Source organism: Lygodium microphyllum, chromosome 16 (assembly GCF_053477565.2).
Source record: "Lygodium microphyllum isolate KBCC chromosome 16, Lygodium_microphyllum_v1.1.10, whole genome shotgun sequence".
NCBI classification, from domain to species: Eukaryota; Viridiplantae; Streptophyta; class Polypodiopsida; order Schizaeales; family Lygodiaceae; genus Lygodium; species Lygodium microphyllum.
The window spans coordinates 3,546,738-3,572,071 of record NC_141150.1 but is presented as its reverse complement, the minus strand read 5'-3'; the positions used below and the strand labels follow the sequence as shown (position 1 = coordinate 3,572,071).

The following is a 25,334-nucleotide window of genomic DNA, read 5'->3' as shown; positions in this document are numbered from 1 at the left end:
AAAAGGACAAACCCTAACCCTAACCCTAAAATGGGCGCAAACCCTAAAAATGCCCTAAAATGGGCGCCCCACAACAGTGACCAAAAAAGTGGCCGGGGGCTACCCACTAAAAGAGGCGAAAAAGAAATACACATCCTAAGACAGCCAGTTAAGAGTGACTAGCCTCCCCCATCATAACATATGACAGACATGTCAGAGCTGTGAGAGTGCGCAGCGAAAGAAGAACACGAACACAGAGGAGAGGAGAGAGGAAGCAGAGAATGAAGGAAGAAAGTCTGCACTGACTGAGATGAATGCTGAATACACTGGAATGGACAGAACAGTCCCTGCACGCAGCCCGGAGCGTCAGTGAGGGAACCAGGACAGACTGGAAGCAGAGGCAGCACCAATGCCGGAGACGGAGACGGAGGAAGCAGTGCTGTACCTGCAGAGAGTGAATGCTGGACTGACTGGGGGGGCTGCTATAAATAGCCCCCAGCCAGCAAACTGGCCGACCAGCCAAACTGGCCGACCTGGCCAGATTTGGCCGACCAGCCAGATCTGGCCGACTATGGCCAGATCTGGTCCGACTGCCCAGTAAAATGGGCAGTCAGGGCAAAAAAACAGCCCAGTTTGGGCTGGACCAAACCAGGACTGCATGCTGCCTAGTGCAGCCACAAAACTGTCCTGACAGAGCTCCTCTGTCTCCTGTCAGACTCTGACAGGAGCTCACAACCAGGAGATGACAGACTGAGACTGAAGAAGAGCAGGCTAACACCCCCTCTCAACTCCTGGGAGAGTCTGAAGACCCAAGAACCGCATGTGATGAAGCAAAGAAGCCTGAGGCAACGGCTTCGTAAAGAGATCAGCTGCATTGGCCGCCGTAGGACAATAGACCACCACCAGCTCCGAACCCACGATCCGCTCTCAAACATAGTGATACTGAACCTCAATGTGCTTCGTACGAGCATGAAACACCGGGTTCTTGGCCAGAGCAAGAGCACTCTGGTTATCCACGCGCAGCTCCGTAGGTCCGGTCTGGGAAAAGCCAATCTCCGCGAGTAAGCGACGGAGCCAAACTGCCTCCATAGCGGTCGAACATAGGGCCCGATACTCAGCCTCTGTAGAAGAAAGTGCCATAGTAGGCTGCTTCTTGTTGCTCCAAGAGATAGCACCAGAACCAAGGGTGAAAGCATAACCTGTAGTGGATCGTCGCGAATCCACATCACCTGCCCAATCAGAATCACTCCATCCAGAAAGGGTAATCCCATCTCCATACATGATCCCAAAGGATCGAGTCCCCTGCAAATAGCGTAGAACCCGCAAGGCCGCCTGCCAGTGATCCTGGGTAGGAGTCTGCATAAAGGAAGACAATAAAGCCACCACAAAGGAGATATCCGGCCGAGTGTGTAGCAGCCAGATAAGAGAGCCGACAAGGCACCTGTAACGAGTGGGATCGGTAAGAGGAACTCCAGCTGTCAAAAGCTTGGACTCAGGGTCCATAGGGCATGAGATAGGCCGACACTCAGCCATATCAAACTCCGAAAGAAGCTCGGAGATGTACCTGTGCTGCGAGATAAAGATGCCCTGTGCCATCTGATAGATCTCCAGACCAAGAAAGAAGTGAAGGATCCTTAGATCCGTCATGTCAAACTCCTGCTGTAGAATGGACCGTGTATGCTCCACCTGCTGAGTGTTGCTCCCGGTAATGATAAGATCATCCACATACAAGATGAGGAACACCGAAAGAGAATCCACAACCCGTAAGTAGAGGTTGGGATCATAAGCGGAGCGCGCAAAGCCACTCTGTAGAAAGAAGCGGTCAATCCACTGGTACCAAGCACGAGGAGCCTGCTTTAGGCCATAAAGAGCCTTCCGCAGCCTGTAGACATGATCCTCCTTCCCCTGCACAAGAAAACCAGGAGGCTGTGAAACATAAATCTCCTCCTCAAGAATGCCATTCAGAAAAGCAGACTTGACGTCCATCTGATAGACAGGCCAACGGTGGTGAGCAGCAAGAGCCAAAAGCACTCGGATGGTGGACATCCTAGCTGTAGGAGCAAAAGTCTCAAAGTAATCCAACCCTGCACGCTGGGCAAAACCCTTGGCAACAAGCCTAGCTTTATGCTTGTCCAAGGAGCCATCTGCAAGATATTTGGTCTTAAAGACCCATTTCACACCAATCACCTTCCGTTTCGCGGGACGCGGTACCAGCTCCCACGTATGGTTTCGCTCGATGGAGTCAAGCTCGGCCTGCATAGCCTGTCTCCAAATATCCTGTGCAAGAGCCTCCTCCACAGTGGAAGGCTCGGAATCCTGAAGAATCTGTGACATAAGAGCATAGTTCACACATAGTGAACTGTCCCGCTGGGCCTGTAAACGGGCTGATCGACGAGGACCTGTAGAAGAAGCAGGAAAGTGAGTAACACCTGAATCCTGCATGAGCCGGCGATACCACAAAGGAATCCTGAGAGACTCCTGCTGCTGTGAGGGAGACCGGGGGGTCTCCGGAACCTGTAAAGCACCCAAATCGGAGAGGGACTCCCCCTCACCGAGTGAAGGTAGATCCTCCGCATCTGAAGAAGGCTGTATATCCCGTGAAGATCCCGAAGTGGCAGTAGAAGAGCTCGTAGAAGACGAAGGCACATCCACCAAAGGGAAAAGGGAAGCCGAAGGAGGAGGAATAGGGGGGGTGCTAAGGGTGATCCTAGAAGGAAGTGAAGGGAGAGAGGGTGGGGGGGGGGGGGTCCGTCGATGATGAAGAAACATCTGTAATAGAACCATCAATCGGATCCTCAGAGGCCGAAGCCTCATCAAAGATCACATCCCTGCTCACCGCAACCTGCCACGTCGTCGGGTCGTAGAGCCGATATACCTTCGTGGTCGTACTATAACCAACGAAGATAAGCTTTCTCGACTTAGAGTCGAACTTCGTCTTCCTCTTCTTCTTGTCCACATGGACAAAAGCATCGCATCCAAAGATGCGAAAATGGGACACGGAAGGCTTCTTCCCAAAGAAAGCCTCATATGGAGTCATGTCCTGTAACGCCGAAGTCGGAGAGCGGTTGCGTATATGCACCGCTGTAGCCACCGCCTCACCCCAAAGGAAATGAGGAAGACTCCTATGCTCCAGCATAGATCGGGCCATCTCAATCATGGTCCGATTCGCACGCTCCACCACACCATTCTCTGATGGTGTGTTCGGATGGGAATACTCCACCCGAATACCATGATCCCTGCAAAACTGAGAGAAAAGGTGAGAAGTGAACTCTCCACCGTGATCAGCTCGAACACCACGAACCTTGGAAGTTGTTTGGGTCTCCACAAACACCTGCCACTCACAGAAACGGGAGTACGCCTCGCTCTTGTACTCCAAGAAATAAGGCCACATATAACGACTAAAGTCGTCCACAATTAGCATCAAATACTTGGCCTTCCCAAGGGAGGCCGTGCCCATAGGTCCGCAAAGGTCGGTATGAACCAACTCAAGCGGAAAAGTAGCCCGCCTAGAAGCAACCTGCGGGTGAGGCTGCCGGTGCTGCTTGTCCCTCAAGCAGCTAGGGCACAAAGTGTGAAGAGGAGGGAAATCAGGAAGTCCCTCCACCATCTTCCTCCTAGAAGCCCGGCGAAGAGAATCGAGGTTCAAATGACCATACCGAGCATGCCAGAGCAGCCCAAGCTCATGGGAAGTCCGCGCAGCCAAGGCTGTGAGCGTGTAAAGCCCACCCTCCTGTGTACCTGTCCAAAGAGCATCACCGGTAGAAGCATCCTCCACTATGACTGCATCCTGAGTAAAAATGACTCGAGTACCTAACTGAGTAAGACCATGCACAGATAATAGGTTAAAACCCAAATCAGGCACATAGAGAACTTTGGCGGAGGAAGACCGCCTGTCAGAAAACATAGGTCAAGTCCCCACTCCATGAACAGGAACTGTAGAATTGTCACCAATGGTGACTGTACCCCCTCTGGAACGAAGATCCTGAAGCCAATCCTGACGGAAGGTCATATGTGAAGATGCTCCACTGTCGACGAGCCAAGGCTTCTCCTGTGTGGTAGAAGCTAGGGCAGTGTCTTCCTCAACAAAGAGATGCACAAACGCAGATTCTGTTGTGGCTGGGGCCGCCTTCGAGTCCTTCTCCTTAGGCTTCAAATGGGGATACTTCTGCCAACACTTCTCCTCGGGATGAGTGCCCTTCCCACAATGGGGACACTTGGGCTTCTTCTCCTTCGCATCCTTCTTGTCTTCCTCCTTCTTGTCCTTGGACTTCTCCTTCTTTTGTTTCTTCTTCTTGCCACCACCTGTGCCAGCCGTAAATGCCTTGGTGGAGCCACTGGCTCCCACCTCTTTGAGTCGCTCGTCATGTTCCAAGACAAGCGGGGAAAGCTCCTCCCATAGGAGAGTCTCACGGGTCCTCGAAGTGATGAGGCTGGTGTAGAAGACATCATAACGGGGTGATGGCAGCTGAGTCAAGAGAATCATCGCCATATCCTCAGACGATATCAGACGACCAAGAGAGGCTAGCTCGCCTCGCATATCCTCCATCTTCGTGATGTGCTCCTTCATGGAAGAAGAACCATCAAGACTGAGCATCCGCAACTTCTTCTCCAGGGAAATCTTGTGGGAAAATGTCTTGTGCTGATACAAAGACGCAAGCTTTGTCCATACTTCCGCCGCGGTCTTTAACCTGTGAACATGTACAAGAACAGAATCATGGAGACTCATAAAAAGAAAGGAACGGGCTCGAGAGTTGAGCCTATCCCATAAGGCTGCACGGTCCATAGAGGTGCCATCGGACGAATCCACGGGGGGTCGGTCGATGGGCGAAGAAACAAGCTCCCACAGATCAAAGGTATCAAGGATGCAAGCCACCTTGCATGACCATAGGGAGTAGTTGGAACCATCCAACTTGTCTTCCTTCGGAAAGGAAGGGAGAATCGGCACCTGTATAGAGGGAATCAAGGAAGGCATTCGCACATCTGATGCAGTCTTAACTGAAGAAACCTTCGCAGTAGATGGAACCCTCTGAGATGCATGGACTGAAGAAGGACGAGTGCGAGGAGGGTCTTCCCGATGTCGAACTTCTCGATAGTCCCGCCTCCGCTCAGAGGAGTGATGAGAAAGAAGCTCATCCTCTGAGTCTTCAAAGCCTGAAAACTGGTAAGACATCTTCCAATCTGCAAAATACCAAAGAAAGTTGTGCCGCTGACGAAATAGGACCAGCAATGTGGTCACCAACCACCAAGATGCAGGCAGAGAGTGCCTGCAAACACCTGGATCTGCAAAACGCAAATAGATCTGATGTCGAACACCAGAATCGAGACCACCAGCACCGGGAACAAGCCCAGACAGAGGTCGCCTGCAGGAGAGGAACAGCCGGGGGTAGAAGCGACCTGCAGAGCAGCAAAATGCAGGCTGTAGGAAGGTCGCCCTGCAGCAGAAGAGGTCGCCTGGCAGCAAACGCAGGGTTGCTGCGTCACTGGATGACGTGGCAGCCCCTGTGTACAGCAAACGCAGGCTGTACAGCCTCCTGATGCAGTCGCCTGGCTGGGATGGACCTGTTGGCAGCCGCCTGAAGCAATCGCCTGGCTGTTGTGGAACTGTGGGCAGCAGCAGTAAGGTATTTCTCTCGTCCTCCGTGCCCTCAATCAGGCGATGATACCATGTGAGAGTGCGCAGCGAAAGAAGAACACGAACACAGAGGAGAGGAGAGGGGAAGCAGAGAATGAAGGAAGAAAGTCTGCACTGACTGAGATGAATGCTGAATACACTGGAATGGACAGAACAGTCCCTACACGCAGCCCGGAGCGTCAGTGAGGGAACCAGGACAGACTGGAAGCAGAGGCAGCACCAATGCCGGAGACGGAGACGGAGGAAGCAGTGCTGTACCTGCAGAGAGTGAATGCTGGACTGACTGGGGGGGCTGCTATAAATAGCCCCCAGCCAGCAAACTGGCCGGCCAGCCAAACTGGCCGACCTGGCCAGATTTGGCCGACCAGCCAGATCTGGCCGACTATGGCCAGATCTGGTCCGACTGACCAGAACTGGTCCGACTGCCCAGTAAAATGGGCAGTCAGGGCAAAAAAACAGCCCAGTTTGGGCTGGACCAAACCAGGACTGCATGCTGCCTAGTGCAGCCACAAAACTGTCCTGACAGAGCTCCTCTGTCTCCTGTCAGACTCTGACAGGAGCTCACAACCAGGAGATGACAGACTGAGACTGAAGAAGAGCAGGCTAACAAGAGCTCCTAATGTCCTCGTCTGACTCAGACTGAGGCTCACAGGCAGGAGATGACAAGGCATGACAAACATGACTGCTAATAAAAAGTGCCCCAGTGTCTTATTGATCACGACACTCCTATGTGAGCGTAGGCGTGAGTAAGGCGTGAGTGAAATACCCAACAAACGCCCTAGAGTGGAGTGATCAAGAGTACAAGGATCATCCGCTACCAAAGGATATCAAATTTAAGGCATTGCGAAATGCTTCAAAATTTTCACGAGGAAGAGCTTTGGTGAAGATGTCTGCCACATTACTGGTGGTAGGACAATAGACAAGGCTGATATCACCTGCATGTAGCCTCTCTTTGACAAAGTGATAATGTATCTCAATGTGTTTCGTGTGTGCATGAAACATTGGGTTCCGTGCCGCTACAATGGCACTCTGACTGCCAGTGAACAAAGGAGTAGGCTCCGTAACAGATACATCCAGATCAGCTAGCAAGCGTCTAATCCATGCGCATTCAACTGTGGTAGTGAAAGCTGCATTGTATTCATCTTCACATGACGATGTGGCAACAGTGGACTATTTCTTGCTAAGCCAAGATATGCAAGCTGAGCCAAGAAAGAAACAATTGCCACCAGTGGAGTGACGTGAATCATAATCACTGTAAGTATGTAACTGCAGTGGTCCCCTCTTGGCATAAAGTAATCCAAGAGATCTAGTACCTTGCAAATAACGGAAGACACGCTTAACAGCTTGCCAATGTGACATGCGTGGCTGTTGCATATATTTGCTTAGGGCTGAAACTGCAAACTGTATGTCCGGCCCTAGTGTTGCATAAGTAAATAAGACATCCAACTGCTGGAGCATATGTGTGTATATCAAACAAATCACTATCATCATGTAATGATAGTTTAAGTCTAGGTTCCATTGGTGTACAGACTGGCTTGCAACCCTTTAAGCCAAACTTCTCAAGACGTTTACCAATGTATCTTGACTGTGATAACCCAATACCTCTAGCATCATGTATGAAATGAATTCCCAAGTAATAATACAAAGACCCCAAGTCTGACATGCCAAAAGTTTGCTGTAAATTTTGTTTAAATGCTGAAATCTGATGAGCATGTGCCTCTATAAGCAAGAGATCATCAACATAAAGACAAATGATCAGCATGGTTCCCCCCTCTTTATATACATAAAGGGTAGACTCAGATGAGCTGTTTATGAACCCTTGGCTAAGCAAGAAAGCATCTATCTTTTCATACCAAACTCTAGGAGCTTGTTTCAACCCATGTAAAGCTTTTTTTAGCTTGCAAATGAAGTGTTCCAAGCCCTCAATTGCAAAACCAATGGGCTGCTGTACATATACTTCCTCATGAAGTTCCCCACGTAAAAATGCAGTTTTAATATCCAACTGATACATAGTCTATCCATAATGAGCAGCCAAAGCAACTAGACCTGATGGTTGTCATGCGGGAAGTAGGAGCAATTGTCTCCTCATAGTCAATGCCTTTCTTCTGTGCATAGCCTTTAGCTACAAGCCTTGCCTTGTATTTGTCAATGGATCCATCTGCATTCTGTTTCAGCTTGTAGACCCATTTTGTTCCAATGGCTTTCTCCCCAAATGGCAAAGATACTAAATCTCATGTTTGATTCTTAGTCATAGAATCCAATTCAGCTTGCATTTCTGCCATCCAATGCACACTTTGTTGTGCATCCTCATAACATCCAGGCTCCTCATCATCAAGGGTGCTAGCTGCCATAATGAACTCCATGGTATGTGTAGTATCATGCATACGAGCTTGCCTTCTAATACGACCAGCCATGGGTGCATCCAGATGACTCTTTCATAGTTTGTAAATACCATCTAGGCATTTGTCTTGCCTCTTGACTATGCATAAGCTCTTGCTGAATTTCAGTTCAGCACTTCGCTGAATATTCAGATCAACCAATGGCTGATTTTCTGCATTTTCCAACGGAGCAGCTGGCTGAACATTGAGTTCACTTGCTGAAACTCTAGCTGAATCACCAAATGTAATGGACAGCAGCCCTTCAAATACATCACGGGCATATGTGTCTAAACTAGCCAGGGACAATTCTGATTTTTCATTAAATAGTACATCCCTACTGACAAACACCTTTTTAGAAACAAGATCATAGAGTTTGTAGCCTTTGCGCTCACTGCTATATTCCACAAAAATGCATTTAACAGCCTTGTTATCCAACTTTTTTCTGAGTACCTTTGGAATATGTGCATATGCAAGGCACCCAAAGGTACGAAAGTGTCCAACAGAAGGTTTTCGGCTGTTCCAAGCCTCAAAAGGTGTAATTTTCTTCAAAGCTTTGTTGGGGCATCTGTTCAAAACATGGCAAACACACATGACTGCTTCCATCCAAAAACTGTGAGGCAAGCTCTTTGCCTTCAGCATACATCTGGCCATCTCCATGAGTGTCTGATTCTTCCTCTTTGCAACCCCATTCTGTTGTGGAGTATAAGCAGTAGTGTACTGATGGACAATGCCCTTTTGCTTTAGAAAAGAATTCAACATAGAGGACATGTATTCCCTTCCTCGGTCCGAACGGAGGTCTTAAATTTACAAACAGACCGGTTTTCAACAAGTGTAATAAAAGCCAAGAATGCATCATATACTTCTGACTTTTTGACCAAAGAGTAGACCTAGCAAAATCAAGTAAAGTCATCAATAAAAGTCACAAAATAGTAACATCCTCCCAATGACTTTGTTTGCATAGGCCCACATACATCTGAATGCACTAACTGCAACCTGGCTGTTGCTCTAAAAGCAACATTACGGGAAAGCGAAAAACGATGCATTTTTCTCAAAATACATCCTTCGCACAAGTGCTTAGGAGGTCTCTCTAGTAGAGGTAATCCATCTAGCATCTGCATACGCTGCAAGGGCATCAAGCTGCTAAAGTTCACATGCCCCATCCCAACATGCCATAACTCTGCCAGTATCATAGTAGGAGTAAGAGTGGATGTCAAATAGCTGATTGATCAACTGAAAGAGCATTTTACTCGTATAACCCATGACATAAAGTGCCTGTCAAGATGAAAGTCATGTGTTCTTTGTCTCTCACCATGCATATGTCATCATCAAATGTGACCTGCAATCCACAACGCAAACAGTGCTCTAAAATCTCTAACAAGCACAAACATTTATTCGATCTTGTTGTTGGCAAACTGCTAAGAAATGATTCTTTCCTTTCGAATGTATCAACACTCGTTCCAGGGTGTCTTGCAGCTTGGCAAGATCCCTTATATTCTGGGTTAGGGCATACCCTATTAACCCAACTTGGTCAACCTTAAAGTTCATTGGATACTTTAGTTTCCGATTTTTAACCTTCCCTACTTAGAAGGATATCAAAGAATACATCCTTTTGCAAGAGGACAATCTCCCCAATACCTCGAACAGGGTATGATGCATTGTTGGCACACTATACAGACTTGCCAACTGGAGTGGTACTAACAGAAGCAAATAAATCTTTGCGAGATGTAATATGCTTAGAAGTACCGCTGTCAAAAAACCAAGTGCATGCATCCTCAGTTGTAGAGCTAAATGCTCGATTTGCCCAAGAGGGGTTATAATTGCATGTGTAAAAACAATAGTCCTTGTTTGCAACAAAGGACGTGGATTAAGTAGCAGTGGAAGGAGCATTAGAAACAGATATTCCCGACTCCTCCTTCTCCTTGGCAATGCGCTTTCTGCACTCAGTGATGTGGTGGCTTGGCTTCTTGCAATAATGGCATTTTGCCCTTTTTGACTTGCATGCCCTCTTGTTTTTTACTTGCCTATGATGTGCCAGAAGTTCCAGAACTCTGCGGAGCATTTTTCACTTGGCTGCCTTTGCCCTTCTGTCTAGCCATAAAAGCCTGCTTAGAGGCTATAGGATTCGCACCACTATTTCTCCTTGTTTGCTCTTTCTCTAGAAGCAAACTGACTAACTGAAGAAAAGTGATTGGCTGCGCGGCAATCCTCATGGTGAGGTTTAAGGCCGTATGAAAAGCCAAGTATGAAGAAGGTAATGAGTTTAATGTGACAGATATCATCTGGGCATCCGAATAGTGCTCATCAACATTCATGAGTTGCTCTCGCAAGTCCTGAATTTTGTTCACGTGATACTGAATAGAATCACCTTCATCCATTTTCAATGTCTCTAGCTCTTTCTTTAAGAAAGAGATGTGAGCATAGAAACATGAAACGGGGAACGGGAACGGGGAACGGGAACGGGGACGGAGATGGGAACGCCAAACCTAGGGAACGGGGACGTGGGAACGGGAACGGCATTTAAAAAATCAAAATTCATGAAAAAAAATTAATATTTCACTGATAATCCATGTGGACTCTGGGAGTTTGGAGTGTTAAAACTTAAAACCAAGGTATATAATCCACAAGGACAAATCATTTTAAGTTTTAAGTTTTAACTTTAAGATATCATGCATTATTCTAAAACTACTCATTAGAAATTGAATTGCAACTTACAAGGCTCAAGAGGTAAGCTATTCAATTATAAATAATAAAATCCATAATACATATGCCAAAAATCATAAATGATAAAACAATGAACAATGAACTAAACTTAAAAGTCTTAGCTAAAAGAACATGCCTATGGTACCATTGCCAAAAAACTTAAAAGATTACAAATATGAAATTGAAGTCTAATCTTTGAAAGAACATGCTCATTGCCCCAAAAAAGACTGCAAATATAAAGTCTAATCTCTAGACTAAAGCAAAATGCGGCATGCCGCATGCCAAAATAGCCCAAAGGGCAACTGCAAGACTGCAAGACTCAAGTACAAGTATAATATCGACATGGCACAACTGTCAACAACCCAAGTGTCACAGTGTCATCAATGATCATAATATCATATATAATGTAAATGTGTCATGTATCATGAGACTCGTGATAAGTAAGCTAAATCAAAGATCATGATGGGGCTCTGAGGCTGCTCTAGCCACTCCTGAAGTGCCAGCCTCATCATCATGTGTACCATGAATTGCTGCATCTCCCTCAACATCAGCATGTGTCTCCTCTTCTTGCTGCATCTCCCACTCTGTGAATGGATCAGGCTTTGTTGTCATACTGTTACATAACATCCTCAAATTAGCACTAACGAATACTAGATCGTTTGCCCTCTCCACACCAAGACGGTTCCTCTTCTTTGAAGCAATGTGAGCGTAGGTACTCCACAATTGCTCCAAACAAGAGGAGCTAACTGACTGACTCAAAATACGGATGGCTAGTTGCTGCAACTCAGGACCATCCGAACCATAGTCCTCCCACCACAAAGCTGCCCCAATCTTACAGCGATCCTCCTGTGCATCCCCACAACCAAAAGAACCCCGAAAGGTCCTATAACATGAAAGCTGATCTCTGATCTTTCGTCTAGTGCCATGATCAGGCACTAGACGAGACAATATAAGTCTCCATGCATCCATAACCTCACTGTCATTCTCTTGACCCTTGCCTTGGAACTCAGGATCCACAACAAATGCAGCTGCATGCATGGGTGAGCTATAGGAGTTCCACCTCGTCACAACTAAATGGTGTATTTCCTCATACGCCTCATCATTTGGTGCCAACTCCTGCAACTTTTCATTCAACCTGTCCATAGCCTCATATACCTTGCCAATGCAAGGTTGCATAGCATCCATAACCCTCAATAAATGTACAATGGGTGATACCATAGTATCTATCAGCTTTACATCATCCCAAAAAGTGGAGTTATTTGCTTTCTCCAAGCATAAGATACCTGTAGGAGTATCTGCCAATGTTGATGAGGTAAACTCATCACTAAGAAATAACTGCCTCAAGGCACCACTGCATTCTCTTAACCTGCCTAGCATCAAGAAGTTAAAGGCAAATCTGGTATCAGAGTATTTTAAAAGTGTCTTCTTCGACCGCAAAGAAAAGTGATGGCGAAGAAATTGGTGGTTCAAAACAAAGCTAACCATTTGAGCTCCTTGCTCTATGACAGGTGCAATCCATGACAGGTTACCAATATCCTTTAGTAGGTTGTTCAAGCAATGAGCCATACAATATGAAACTGTGATATGTGGATAATATCCCTGAATAATAGCACCTGCTGCCCTGTTTGCAGGCTCTCCATCTGCAACAAATCCCACAACATGCTCTGGGCCAATAAGCTCAACACCTGTAACCCACTCTGCTGCAAGTACATCTGCTGACTTTCCTGTCCCCGATGCATCATGTGAAGATATAAAATACATTTCCCCACGAGAATAAGCAACCATACCATGAATGGATCGCTTGCGTGTATCACTCCAACCATCAGCAATCAAGGAAACTCCATTTTTAGCCCACATGCTCTTTCTAGTCACTGCTGCTTGCTCAACAAGGCGCTTTTCCTTGTCGAGCAAAGTGGTGCGTAAGGTCTCTGATGATGGAGGTACATACGAAGGGCCATACTCACCAATCTTCTTGCACATCAATTTAAAATACTCTGACCTGGCTGCACGAAACTGAATGTGGTCATGATAAAAAAAGCGTGCCACTGATGTATCCACCTCTTCCTTCTTCTTGGGATCCCAACTAGCATCAAGTGTGCTTTGTCTACGTGCAACATGTGGCGTTGTTGATGCCATGGCCGATGCAATGCCTGTAGTAGGTGTGGAGGTAGCACTTCCTGATACTGACCCTGCTCTAGATGCATCTGATGGGGATGGTGTCACAAAAGTTGCAGGGTCAACTGCAACACGTCGTGGTCTAGATGCAAGATAAGCTTGTTGACCTGCTACACGGTCACGAAGCTCCCTTTGCTTCTCCAAGGTCACATTTGGACAAAACTGCACCTCTGAATTTGGCTCATGTAGGAGATGAGCTCGGACCTGATTATGCATAAATATTAAAATTTAAAATGGAACAAGTGGCAATTGGTAGTCCATATTCTAATATTTAAGTAACTTTGAAAAATTAAAATCAATAAAAATTTGAAATACAAATGCTCGGCTCAATGGATTACCTTGTTTGCTCCACTAGTTCGCTTGTATGGGCAAAGCTTGCAAGTCCATGGTCGAGATCCTCCACCACTCAAAGGGCGGTCAGCATTTACTTCTTCCCACCATGACCAATCATCAGACCTTCTTCCTCGACCACCAACCCGACGAGCGGGGCGGGAAGATGAAGCCATTTATGATTTCAGGCTGAAAATTGAAGGCCTTAGGTTAAAGAGTCGAGAGAAGGAAAATTTGAAGGCTGAAAATGGATTATTGAAGGCTCGAGATAAGGGAGAAGGCTCAAGAGTCAAGACTCACTCAAGAGTCAAGAGAGAAGGGAAAGGGAGAGAAGGGAGAAGAAGAAGAAGGTTCATGGAAGAAGGAAGAAGAGAAGGGAGAAGTGAAGAGAAGTTAGAAGGAAGAAGAGAAGGTAGAAGGAAGAAGAGAAGGAAGAGAAGAAAGAATAAGAAGAGAAAGAAAAAGAAGGAAGAGAAGGAAGAGGTTGGAGGTGGGAGGAGAAAGAAGAGAAAGAAGAAGAAGGAAGAGAGGGAAGAGAAGGAAGAAGGTGGCTGGGCCTAGGGCAGGAGAACTGGGCCAGGCTGAGGCGGGAGCAGGCTGCAGGAGAAATGGGCCAGGCGGGTGCAGGCAGGAGCAGGCGGGACGCAGGCGGGAGCAGACGGAATGCAGGCGGGAGCAGACGGAACAGCGCGGGCGCGGGCAAAAACTAGGCGCAGGCACTTGCCACGTGGCGTTCCCTGTCACGTTTCAGACAGGGAACGCAGCAGGGAACGCGTTCCCTGTCTGAAACGTGACAGGGAACGTTCCGTTTTTGGGAAACGCGGTCCGAGCCGGAAACATGCCGGGGACGGCGATTCTGCGTGCCGGGGGGCCGTTCCGGCCGTTTCCTGTCACTATGGATGTGAGTCTCATTCTTTCCTGCAAACATCTGCTTCAAAGTTAACCAAGCTTCTTGTGAAGAAGCTGCTGAACAAATGTGGGGGATGATTGACTGTTGAACTGCCAATGCAATTAGTGACAAAGCCTGTGCATCCCGTGTATCCCATGCTTTTTGAGCTACTGATCTTTGTGGAAGTGGTTGAAGTGGAGCAGGTTGAGGTGCCCGTTGTGCACATCCTCCTAGAGGAGGAGTAGTTGGAGCCACAACTCCAGGTCGAGCTTCTTCTCCACTGACATAATCCCAAAGATTTTTGGCCATAAGTACATTCTTTATCATGAATGACCAAAGTGAATAGTTATTTCTATCCAATCTGTCCTCCTTGGATACATAGGTGAAGACATCTCCTCCTTGATTTGCCATGATTATCAATTACTAAAAAAAGGCAAAAGAGCAATGTCGAAGCGGGACCAAATTGGAAATCTGAAAATTTCCAGAAATTGCAGGAAATAACTTTTTGCAATTAGTGTACAAAGGTGCACTCTGTCAAAACTGTATGTAATGCACGCAGTCCAATGTGCAATTAGTGTTCAGCAACACTGTACGAGCAAAACCCCCAAATTTCTTGCCTCAAATGTGTTCAAAACAGTCTTTTTGTGACTAGCTGCAGTACATATGTCAATGTCCTCAAAAAACATAAAAGCCCCAAAATTTTTGATAAATATGCCAGATTTTTTTGCATCCAATGGGTCCCAGACACGTTTTTGAATGCTGTGCTTGCTGCGTAGGAAGGCAGCAGCTCTAGTGGTTTAGATGGGCTGGACGACAGCTTGAAGGATGATATCAGCTGCTGGACAGCCTGCACAAGGAGAAAATCCAGCCTTTGCTGACATAGACAGCTGGTGGATGCTTTGGAGATGGTGTAGACAGGTTGTGACCAGCAAAAACAGGCTGTATGGTAGGGCTGATCAGGTTTGTGGGTTTGCTTATAGGACACAAAAATTTGTAGCATTTTGAGTTTTGGGGCTGTTTAAAATGAGCTAATGAAGATTTTAATATAAATGCACATTTTTAAGCTTAAGATGCTTTGTTGTAATAGGGGATGTAGAGTTAGATGTAGGTGGATGCTCTGTCATTGCTCCTTGATGAAGTTGACAGTATTTTTTCTAGTACACCTCCTCAAGATGCTAGATCTTTCCATAGTGTGGATGCTTGGGATATCCTTCACATTTCCTCTTTGTATTTGCGTTAGAGTCGGAAGAATGATGTCAATTTCCTTGAGTCCTTCCCTTTCTTTTCCTTGGCTTGTTCTTTACCCAATGATGATGTTGCAAAAGCATGGCTTTATGCATTGCCTTTGTGAGAATTTATCTCTTTGTGACACTCGCATCTCACGCTAGCACCATAGGGACTAGATCCTCCAAAGTGATAGTATCTTGTGTACGAGAGGTGATATAGATGTCATGCTTCAGCATGGGAGATGTGACAGGAACATCGCAACAAGTCTTTCAAAGCTACAATCTTTTTGAGGGATGCAAGTTCATCCCAAATTTCCTCCATCTTGTTGATGTGGTCCTTCATTGTAGGGGAATTAGCCTCAAAATTGTATCAGAGCTTCAACTTGAGGGTCATCCAATGCCCGAATTGTCTGAATGTGATATAAGGATGCCAATTGGGTCCAGACCTTTGCAACGATGTGGAAACACCTTACATGCACGAGCACAAAAACTATTCAGCTCAAAAAGAAAACCGAGTGCACTTTGGCATTGAGTTGATCCCATAAAACACAGAGTTCGAGTTGCTTTTGTAAGAAGTGGTGTAGCAATGGAAGTGTAAACATAAGCTGTAATAAACTGCTGAAACACAAGACAAAAGAGAAAGGGAAAGAAAGAACACAATATAGATGAGAACTTAGATGTATGCTCGGGAAACAGAATCCATATATTAGACACTGACACAATAAAAAAATGCCTAAATAACCTAAATAATGTGCCCAAGCCTTTGCAGCTCAGACTCACACATGAGCTGACATATCTGCTAACAGCCTCAACATGGGGATCCATGGTAGGTCAGTGATAAGGCACTACGATGAAATCCCATAGGCCAAAGGTGTCGAGGATGCACTTCACTCTACTTGACCATAAAATAATTGGTCCCATCTAGTTTTCCTTCCAAAAGTGGAGAGAGAGAGAGAGAGAGAGAGAGGGGGGGGGGAGGATGAGCACCAATCTGGAAGTTGCAATGGTTGAAATGGAAATAAGATTCTTCTTGATACTCGGCACGTAGAGAACATCATGCAATGTCAAAGGAGTGTCTGAAATAGAGATAACCTACACATAACCAATGTCTTTAATTGCATAAGATGCATTGTTAGCTCATATGATTTTGCTCCCCTTAGGTACATAAGAGAGAGAGAGAAAAATAATGCTCGGCAAGGGCTAATATGCTTGGATGCACTACTATTGAAATTCCAAGTAGAAGCTGCATGAGTGATAGAAAAACAAGTATCATGAATAGAAGGATTATACTGACAATGAATGAAAAAAGTATAATCCTTAAAGTGAGTATAGTTTGCGGTCTCACGTGCAAGAGCAAGATCAGACTTCTTCTCCGATGCAATGCACTTATGACATTCAGTGATGTCATGACCTGTCTTTTGGCAATAATTACACCTCTTGGGTTTGTTGACTATACCTTTGAAGGATTGGAAGAGGATGGACTAGTATGGAAGGATTTCTTGGATCGAAAAGGAGTGGAAGTAGAAGGATGATTGACATGAAAGTTTGCTGATTTTTAATTGGTAGGCTTGTTTTTTGCTTTACGTTTGGCCTTTCCACGATGCTAGGTGGAAAAGGCATGTTTGGTCATTGTAGTAGCATTGTGGTTGAGATGGCTTTGTTTTTGTTGCTACAAAAGAGACACAAGCTGGTCAAAACTATAGTTAACTTGGTTGCCCATAGTTACCAATTGCAAAGTGGTAGCAAAACCCTGATATGACTCCGGTAGGCCATTAAGAGTGATGGAAACAAGCTAATTATCTGGGACCACTTTATCAATATTTAATAATTGCTCAATAAGATACTGGTGAGATAGCCATCCATGTTACCACCTTCTTCGCCCCAAATTTGGTAGTGAAATTGGAGTGAAATTTGGCTGATTCTATAAAAAATCCCAAATTTCATTGATGCCGCTGCTGGATTTTTAAAAAAATTGACAAAGAATTTGGAGTAGTAAATGAAAAGCCCAAAAATGTTCTTGAGATCGGAGACAAATTGGGTGATTTTTATAAAAACCCCCAACTTTTTTGTGCTTGAGAAGGGCAGTGGGTAGAAATAGGAGCTTGTAGATATAAAAGAACAAATAATTTTGGAATAAAATTTGATGTCAAGATTTTTGGGGGATAGGATGATAGGTTGTTAGCTGATGTGGCATGTGTGTTGGAAAGGCAGCAGATAGGTGATGGTCCAGAGCAGCATGTCGGTGTGATGATTATGACCAGGGTGGCAAGTGATTGATGGATAGGCGGCGAAACAAGTGATGTGGATGTGGCTGTTTGCTGATGGGGTGGCTCTCTTGAAGTGTGTCAATTAGGTTTGCTGAAGGTGGTATCTGATGCAACAAAGGCAGCTCCAAGAACGGTTATAGGTCACGTCGATAGTAGGAGGTGAGGACAATGGCCGGGACAATAGATACATGGTGGCTACCAATAGGCTTGATGGTTGAAATGACGACACCAGGTCTAAGTAGCAGTAATCTATGGGCAGCATGTTGATGTGTAGGTGAAGAGAGCAGGCTGAATGTTATTGGGGTAGGAAATTGACCGAGTGGTGCTGCTGATGGTGGCGGTGGTAGGAGATGTTGAGAAACCAGGTCATTCAATACATTTCCTCTTCTTCATTCCTATTTTGGTTTCCATTTACAACCCCAAAAAGGCTTTATTTGGATGATCAACTAGTGTTTAGGTGCCACCCTAGACAATCGGGGTGGCACTTGTGAGACTTCAGTAGGCACCACTTGAGAGAGTTGGGGCACCACTCAAGACAGTTTGTGTCTATAAATACGGCACTAACTTCCCTCATTCTTCATCCCACTCATTCATTTCTTCTGACACTCTCGCTCTCTCACACATTCTTCTCTCCTCTCTCCATCGTGTCTACTACTATTCACACCCCTTAGGAGTACATTATAGATCATGGTTGGTTACCATCTCTACCTGGCTTTAGTCTTCCAACATTTGGCGTCATCATCAGTGCTGCGTTTCACAACTTGGTGGCTCCTCCTTCATTTGGTGGCATCTCCTTCAGCTGACAACATCCAAGGCTGTGTTTGCTATTGGCAGCATTTTTTCCACCTTGTGACAGTGTTTTCCACCAGGTGACTGCCTGTTTGGCTGTGTTTTGCTGCTCACACCCTTCCTTGGCTTTGGCAACAGCTCTCTAGTAGAGGCTGCATTTTGCAGCTCTTGCTCCATCTGGGGTTGGATTTCTTCATATGGCAAGCTGTTTTGTCATTTTTCACACTTTGGAGTACATGTTAGTTAGCTGGTGATGTTCTTTCATGACTCTGACAGCCTCATAGGATTGCGGTTTGCTCCTTCAATAGCTATCTTTCATCTTCAATATTTACTTTGATATCCTATTGTTGGAGGATTGATTCTTAGTTCACTTAGCATGATTCAGTGATTCATCATTCTATGTGTGCCTCCTTAGTAGTTTCACATTGTTTCTGGCTTAGACATCAATTGGTACTCATCAGCTATGTATTGTTTGTTGCTTATTTTTCATTTAGTTAGTCATAGCATTATATGACAGCTAGTTTGGGACTTGGGAAAATTCCTGGACTTTTCAGATGTAACATTTTGGTCTCATAAGCTGATTTGACCTTTTGTAGATGTCAATACAACTTTCCTTCTTTGTGTTTGCCGTACACACATTGTGTTTTTCCTCACAAACCTACTATCTCTTTGATATGGTATGAGTGCATACTGTTCTGTCACGCTATTTTGACATGGTATTAGAGCCAAGGAGCTTAGAGAGCTAAAGATCCTCTTCATGGGAGAAGGTAAAGACATCATGTGGGTTTAGCATCATCTCCACCTTTCCCCTATTTTCATTGCCTCATCAAGTGATACTCTTATCTTTTTCTCCTTCCCACCCTCCTTTTACAGGTTTGCCACATTGGTGGATTATATGCGTCTTCCTCGAGGCACTCTTTGTGTCACCTCACCATTTTGGGCCACAGAGAACATTCTATATCAGCTATCAAAATTTTATGTTGAAGGCCATAAGATGCATCCAATGTGCAGTAAGTCCTTACGAGCCAAAGGAGGATCTAAGATTTCATCAGGTGCTATGACATCTTGGAGACCACTAGAATGCGCTATGGAGGTTTCTTGCAACCATTTTTGGATGTTGTGGCTTTCTTGACCACCAGTTCTACAGTCCGCTCCACCAAGAGGTAGTGGTATTGGGTATTGTCTTGTTAGTCTGCTTTGTCAAGAGAGAGTGGCTGTTCGACTCCTTTCTCTCCTTCAGCTTTGTAGTCCATTCCATTGAGCGACAATGGTTGTTGCCCACCCATGGCTTCGTAGGAGCTATCTATTTCCCCATCTCCAGTTTATTGCTCTGCGGACACTGACTTTGATGCAAGCATAGAGGAGATTCTGTGTGATACCCCTCCCTCCACTCCCTATTGAGGTTCGAGAGGCCACCTCAGGAAGTTGTCCTAGCATGTTCCATTGGAGCCCCAGATACCTTCTTCAGCACCGCTAGCGACACTTTTTCATCCGACTCTTTGGAGGCCATGATCCATGAGTTTCTTGATTCCCTATCTCACATCGAGGGGGTTTTAGAGGGGGCTCATCCTGCTACTTTAGAGGGGGTCCCTACTCATCTTGCGGTTCTTCACACACCTTGTCGACAACCCTTTACCTTCTTGGGTGGTTGACATCTCCATGCCATCTCACCCATTGATTCCCCTTCATACCCAAGATCTTCAAGTTCTTCCTAGTTTTGATCTTTGGAAGTTTTAGCTATGGCTCTTCTTCTTGTGTGTTTTCTTTGAGTTTCTTCTTCTCTCACTGTTTGTTGTACATACCATTTTTCTTCCCGCAAAGCCTAGTGTCTCTTTGACATGGTATGAGTGCATACTGTTTTCCCTCATACTATTTTGACAGGAGATAGGCGCAAAGCTGAAGGCGGCACACAAGTTGAGGCGAATTGCAGAATTTTCAAGTGGCAGAGCTTTCTGCAATGGGGCGGAGCCACTAGCAGTGTTCGGTAGCGAATGGACAAAGATGGCGGCATGGAGTGCAATTGCCAATAAAGAAAAGAGAACCGGTGCAGGGGTAGTGGCTTGAGGGCAGCGATGGTGATGAAGGTAAGTGGCTTTGATACCCCTGTTAGCCCAAGTGTGGAGTAATTGCGAAATTAATTTAATAAAAAATAAATGAGAATAAAAGAATTAGTTGATGCACAATGCCACTCGATCACAAATAAGAAGTGATGTATGAGAGAGAGAGAGAGAGAGAGAGAGAGAGAGAGAGAGAGAGAGAGAGAGAGAGAGAGAGAGAGAGAGAGAGAAACCAGCCTTCCTTCTTGGAATGGGTGGTGATAACCTGATTTAAGAGTTAATTACAATAAATAAATGCACATAAAATGAAATACACACTTTACCTGATTTATGTGCAATAAATAAATGCACATAAAATGAAATACACACTTTACCATAACATTCTTGGACAGTAGACACCCTGTTGGCCCCAAAATTGGCGCCCCTTGCGGTATTTCTTTAGCTTTCATTCAGTTGGAAGGAGTACAACTTAAGATTCTTCGATCTCCTCCTGCTAACCAATTGCTCTTGCTGTCATAAATGACCAGCAAGCCTTTTGGGTCATTTGTCCCTTGATTCACCCAGGACTTCTTCTCCAATTTGACCCCTGGCTGGCCAAATGCTACCCCAAATCAATTTGGGATGGGCCGGCTCCTGAATTCCTTTGATAATCTTCAATTATTAGGTGCTGATTTCAGTCCCCTTGAGCATTCAATCTTTGGCACGGATCCCAAGGTGGTTGCTAAACCCTAATTTCTGCTGTAAATTAGGGTTTACTGCAGAAATTACAGATCAGCCTACCAAAAATGGCCGAAATCTCCTCCAAATGGCTGAGAATTGCTGAGAATGGCTGAGCATAGGCTGAAGGAGATGAGAGAATGCTGTAAAGAGAGAAAATTTTGAGATTTGTCGCGAAGGACTGATCAAAATCAGCTGTTGTCCTACTGTACCAGTCCCAAACGGATGCACCAACAACAATAGGAGCATCAGAGACTGTGATCTTCAGGAGAAAGTGCATCAGCAGCAATTGCCAGCTTCCCAAGGTCAAGAATATGCAATCTCCGTCACCAAAATGGTCTCCAATGGCTGGAAAATGGCCCCAAAAGCTGGCAGCAACAGTCCAACACCTCTTTGCAACAGCTCCAAAATGAAAAAACGAGATTTCCCTCTCCCTTCAGCCCTATTTAGCCTTTCCCCCACTTGCATGGGAAAGTTTTGCCAAGTGGCAGCTTTCTTAATCCATTTTCAGCAATTTCCAGCCATTTAATTAATTTTTTGAATTAATTAATGCTGAAAATTAATTCAGCCCTTAATCCATGCCCAAAAAATTAACCTTGCCCATCAAAAAATTAATTGGCTAGGCCATTTGCAACCCAAAGTGGTCCCATGCATTAATTGACCCTTGGACAAGCATTAATCCATTAATTAATGCCTAGTCCCTAGTGTCACCACTGACACTTAATGGCCAATTAATGGTCCTAGGGGCAAACTGACACCAAAATTCACCTAGAATCTAACAAGTGTAACTTGTTATAACTTTTGCCTTTGATACCCATCTTTTTCACAAGGTCCTTCGGCCTTCAACTTTGAAAAAGTAGCTTGCACCTCACATGTGCAACACATGTGCATCTTTTAATTGCACATTTGATTAATCCTTTAATCAAATGTCAATTTAACATAAGCAAAGCATCAAATTTTCACGTCCTCGTGATAGAGAGAGAGACTAAGTAAGTTATATTAACGTCTACAAAAGGCCAAGTTGGCCTATGAGACCAAAAGGTTACATATAAAATGTCTGGGAAGTTTTCCAAGTCCCAGTAAAGCTACTATTTGGTGTTATGGTGAACTAGGTGAGTAGGTACAAAATGGTATACGGACTCGATACAATATAGATGGCAGATGCACTTCAAGTGCAGTGTGCAACTGGTTATGGCGCGTGGTCATCTTAAGATGTCCCGCATGGGCCTGTCTAGCATGGAGAGGCTGAAGTGGCGGGGTATGGTTCCCCGGTGGCGCTGTAGTATCCGTTGTATCTGTAGGTGATGTCTCCTGCGGGGGTGTGGGCCTGCTGGGTGTGGGCGGCGAGCTCTGGCTCTCTCTGTAGCTCTATCCAAGGCAACTCCTCGGGGTGGGGCCATTGGTTGGTTGGCTGCAGTCCTCGTTGTAGAGGGGGTGGCCGAGGGTTTGTAGAACTCTTGGAGGGTGCGTTGCCGCGTGTTCCCGGACCCATAGAAGGTGGTCCCTATGTCGGCGTAGCTCTAGGAGGAAGAGCTCGAGGCATTTCTGGTTGGGGAAGTCTAGTATTTGGGAGAGTGGTCCGAATCCCTCCTTGAAGAGACAGTGGAAGTGGCCTCTGATCTCGTAGTACATTGGACATCTACATATGTAGTGTTCTTCTGTCTCTGGCTCCAGCTGGCAGAGAGAGAGAATAAAATGATTGAGGTGATCACAATGAAAATGCCACACTTGCATGCCAATGGCGCACAAAGTGTTTTTTAATAATAAAATGAAAGCCTAAACAGCTTAACCGTTGTAGGAAACCCTAACCCTAGTGTCACACTAGGGGCAACAACTGCATAGATAGAGGCATGAAGAACGGGATAGAATGATGAGGAGGGCTGGCTGAGAATGACTGAATTCAAATGATGAAGTGGGGGCAGGCATATATAGCCAAATATAGGAAACATGGCCAACTTGCATTTAATGCAAGTTGGGCCAGTCTAAAACTATTGCTTAATCAAAACAGGGCCGCCTAGGTCTGCCCACTCACACATGAAGTGTTGGAACAAGGTGAAACAGGTTGCCAAGTCAAATGCAGGAGTGAGTCTCCACCTAAAATGTCTTGGACAGGTAAACTGACAGACAAATACACTATTAGAGCTCTTACTGTTCTTGTTGACTCAAACCAAACCTCACAGGCAGGAGACGACCATACATAACACAGATGGCTGCTAACAAAGATAACATGGAAATATTCTCCAAAAACTCATGTGAGGTTTCAAAATCCTTCATGACAATGTGAAGGCCATGAGAATAGATGGTAGTCTTTGTATGATTCTTGTGGTGTTCTTCACAATGGACATTCATAAAGCCTAGCAAGCTTTGGGAGCATCCCCAAGGATGGGCCCTTCGTGTGGTCTTGACAATAATGTCTCTTTGTTTCTACTTTTTTGACATTGTGATATATAATTTGAGTATGTCTAAAATGACAAATTATTCGAAATGTTTAATTTGAGTTGTTTCTCACTTATGGCCTCTTACATACCTATCAATGGCTATAGCAATTTCAGTGAACTACTCAAAATATTAGTTTGTTTTGAAGTTGTGACATGGGTCTATTAAGATGAAGAATATGTGATTATTGTAGGTGGGGAGATGGCTTATACATATGGATAAATTTCTGAATTTACTATGCATCATTCCGTTGTTTTTTTATGGGTTTTGAGTTATGTGGATAAGAGTTTACAGCTTTATTAAGAAATTAATGTCCACCTTTGTGTATGAGAGAAAAGTGGAGAGTAACTTGTGGAAAAAGGCTTGTACCTCCCCACGTCTGAGAACACTGTAATTCCAGATTGACGATGCATATGTTGAAAGGGCTTATGATAGTAAAAGGAGACGACATTTGCATTTTTTTGGCTTGCCTGCTGGCTTTGTTATGTACCACAGAGATGTCATTTCTCAATGTGGGTCATGCCTTCAACTCTTTTCATGCTCAACTCTTCAGTTAGACTTTTAATGTCTCGTCTCCAAGCCTGCTTTCCATGTTCACACAATTCTTTATTCATCCTTAAGTATCTGACCATTGTGTTTCGATATTCCAGAACTGTTTGAGGTGGTTGACCGAAGAGCCAAGCAAGTTACCGATGAAATTTTGGTGGGACAGAATCCTGGTTCGTATATCCCTAATTTTTCAGCTGCTATATCCTGTACATATGTGCATTTGTGCTCTGTTATGCTGCAGTTTTGTCTATTGTAACTTTCAGGCACTTATTTTAACTTAAAATCACAGCTACAGAATTTGGTGTTCTTGGAAGGGTGCTTGCCACAAGTCCTTTGACGAAGGTATTTGATGGCTTGTTTGTTGACATTGAGTGTTGTCTTTTGTTAGAACTTGTAAGCTTCTTAAGATGGTACTCTTTTGATCAAGGATCATCTTTTTCTTTCTTAAGGGGCCAAATGCTGCCGGAAAAGTTACAGCAGTGGCAAACACCTCCACATCTCATGCAAATGGCTTCAAAAATGAGATTGTCTCTCCTGGAAGTTTGAGTATTGCTTCTGGTAGTATTGTTGCATTGCCTGATGCCACTCGGGGCAGCACTCCTAATGTTGAACTAGATTCTGAGCCTCAACAGAGAGAACATTTAGAACTTACTGAAACAGAGCGCCCAGTATCTACTGTCAAAGCTGAGCTTCCTGACATCAGCATAGAAGGGGGAAATGTTAACAAGAAAGATGGGGAAGCTGATAATGTGAATCCAACTGAAGCTTCACCAAGCTTAAACAATGTTGTGGTCGACGAGGATGTTCAAGAGTCACTATTGGAACATCATGAATCAGTGAAGTGCAAGTTAGGAGAGAATAACAGCATGGTGACCGTGCAGCTGGTTGCTGAAAAGGCTTCTGAACATGGGAAAGTTGGAATGCAACCCACAAATGATCCTGTTGAAAACAGAGGAGAATTTCTAGATATCCTTGCTGATAATCCCACTTCTAGTGTTCTAGAGCAAGATTCATCAGATTCCAAAATTAAGGACAGCACCAAAGTAGAAGAGCAACTTGATGAGGTATGTTTCACTATTTTGCATGTGCCAGTACACATGCATGCATGGGCACAAATGTGCAGGTTTGCTTCCTTCATGTTGTGAAGGACTCATGTCCAGGTCATCTTACAGCGATTTAGAGCCTGTCCAGCTTTGGCATGTGTGGGTGC

At 45.1% G+C, this 25,334-nt stretch overlaps 2 protein-coding genes across 5 annotated transcripts in view; one reads left to right on the top strand and one right to left on the bottom strand.

Annotated features, from left to right (window-relative positions):
• Positions 1–25,334, top strand: part of LOC148022473 (golgin Putative 1) — a 171,976-nt gene that overhangs the window by 7,448 nt on the left and 139,194 nt on the right. For all 4 annotated transcript variants that reach the window (XM_087695443.1, XM_087695442.1, XM_087695441.1 and 1 more), the window contains exons 2-4: positions 24,226–24,294; positions 24,414–24,466; positions 24,574–25,188. In XM_087695443.1, the coding sequence (XP_087551569.1) occupies positions 24,226–24,294; positions 24,414–24,466; positions 24,574–25,188 (737 nt within the window). The remainder of the gene's footprint in view (positions 1–24,225; positions 24,295–24,413; positions 24,467–24,573; positions 25,189–25,334) is intronic.
• Positions 10,711–13,456, bottom strand: LOC148022477 (uncharacterized). The gene has a single exon (XM_087695440.1). It carries the CDS (start codon positions 13,078–13,080, stop codon positions 11,140–11,142), a length of 1,941 nt encoding a protein of 646 aa, XP_087551566.1. The 5' UTR covers positions 13,081–13,456; the 3' UTR covers positions 10,711–11,139.

What these genes read in the sequence shown, in the direction of transcription:
- LOC148022477 (XM_087695440.1), bottom strand. Translation starts at nt 13,080, where the DNA reads ATGCATAATCAGGTCCGAGCTCATCTCCTACATGAGCCAAATTCAGAG.